This window comes from Cystoisospora suis (assembly GCF_002600585.1).
Source record: "Cystoisospora suis strain Wien I chromosome Unknown contig_7872, whole genome shotgun sequence".
In the NCBI taxonomy this organism is placed as follows: domain Eukaryota; phylum Apicomplexa; class Conoidasida; order Eucoccidiorida; family Sarcocystidae; genus Cystoisospora; species Cystoisospora suis.
The window spans coordinates 1-915 of NW_027160657.1; the positions used below are offsets into that span (position 1 = coordinate 1).

Consider the following 915-nt stretch of genomic DNA (forward strand, 5'->3'; position numbering starts at 1 on the left):
TCTCTCTTTGATCTATCTATCCCTTTCTATATCAGTGTCTGCAGGCATCTATACATACACGTCCACACCTATGTATGCATACATGAAGAAGTCTATCATATCTATGACAAAGGCTTATTCTCCTGTCTACCGAAGCCAAATACTTTACAAAATACATACAGATACACATATATATAGATATATATATATATAGATATATATAGATGAATCGATATATGTGTGCGCTTCCGGTACTTCCACATTTTAGCACGCATGCGTAGTGTAGGCGTGTCTATCTCTCCCTATCGACTGCATGCCCCAACATGTAGATACATCTCTATATAGACACCTATGTGTATAGATATATGGAGAAATAGCGAGACGCAGATGTATGTACATCTCTCTCTCTCGACATCTCTTCCTCTTCGTCCTCTCGTGTACGTTTTCAAAGAGAGATCGAAGAAGAGCTCAGCTCTAATCGAAGAGAAGAGCAAAAGCAGAAAGAGGAGGAGGAGGAAGAAGAGGAAAAGAGAGAGAAAGAAGGAGCCGGAAAGAAGAGAAATGAACGCTCATCTTCTCTCCAGAAGTGAGAAGTGTATGTGTCTTTACCTGACTTAAGAAGATGCGATGAAGAAGAGTCAAGGAGATAATTATACGGGAGAAGCACAAGATCAGCTCTCTCTTGGTACTCTCTCATAGCATAATAAGGACAGAAACATACGCCCCTCTACAGAAGAAAAAGGAAGGAAGAAAAGAAAGAAGAAGCAAGATGAAAGCAATGAATGCAGCTATCAAAGAAACAAGAAGAGAGATGGAGATAAGAAAGCAAGGAGAAAGCAAGAGATGGGAAAGAAAGAAAGAAAGAGAGAGAGAAAGAGAGAGGTTCGAAGAGAGAAAGAGAGAGAAAAGAAGAAGAAGATATTTTAGGGGACAGAA

General features: G+C 39.7%; 1 protein-coding gene across 1 annotated transcript in view; it reads right to left on the minus strand.

Moving 5' to 3' along the window:
* Window positions 1-346: 346 nt before the first annotated feature.
* CSUI_010616 (dna repair) overlaps window positions 347-915 on the minus strand; it is a 5,472-nt gene continuing 4,903 nt past the window's right edge. The window contains exon 4 of the mRNA XM_068070719.1: window positions 347-706. Coding sequence (XP_067917299.1) covers window positions 425-706 — 282 coding nt within the window. The 3' untranslated portion in view covers window positions 347-424. The remainder of the gene's footprint in view (window positions 707-915) is intronic.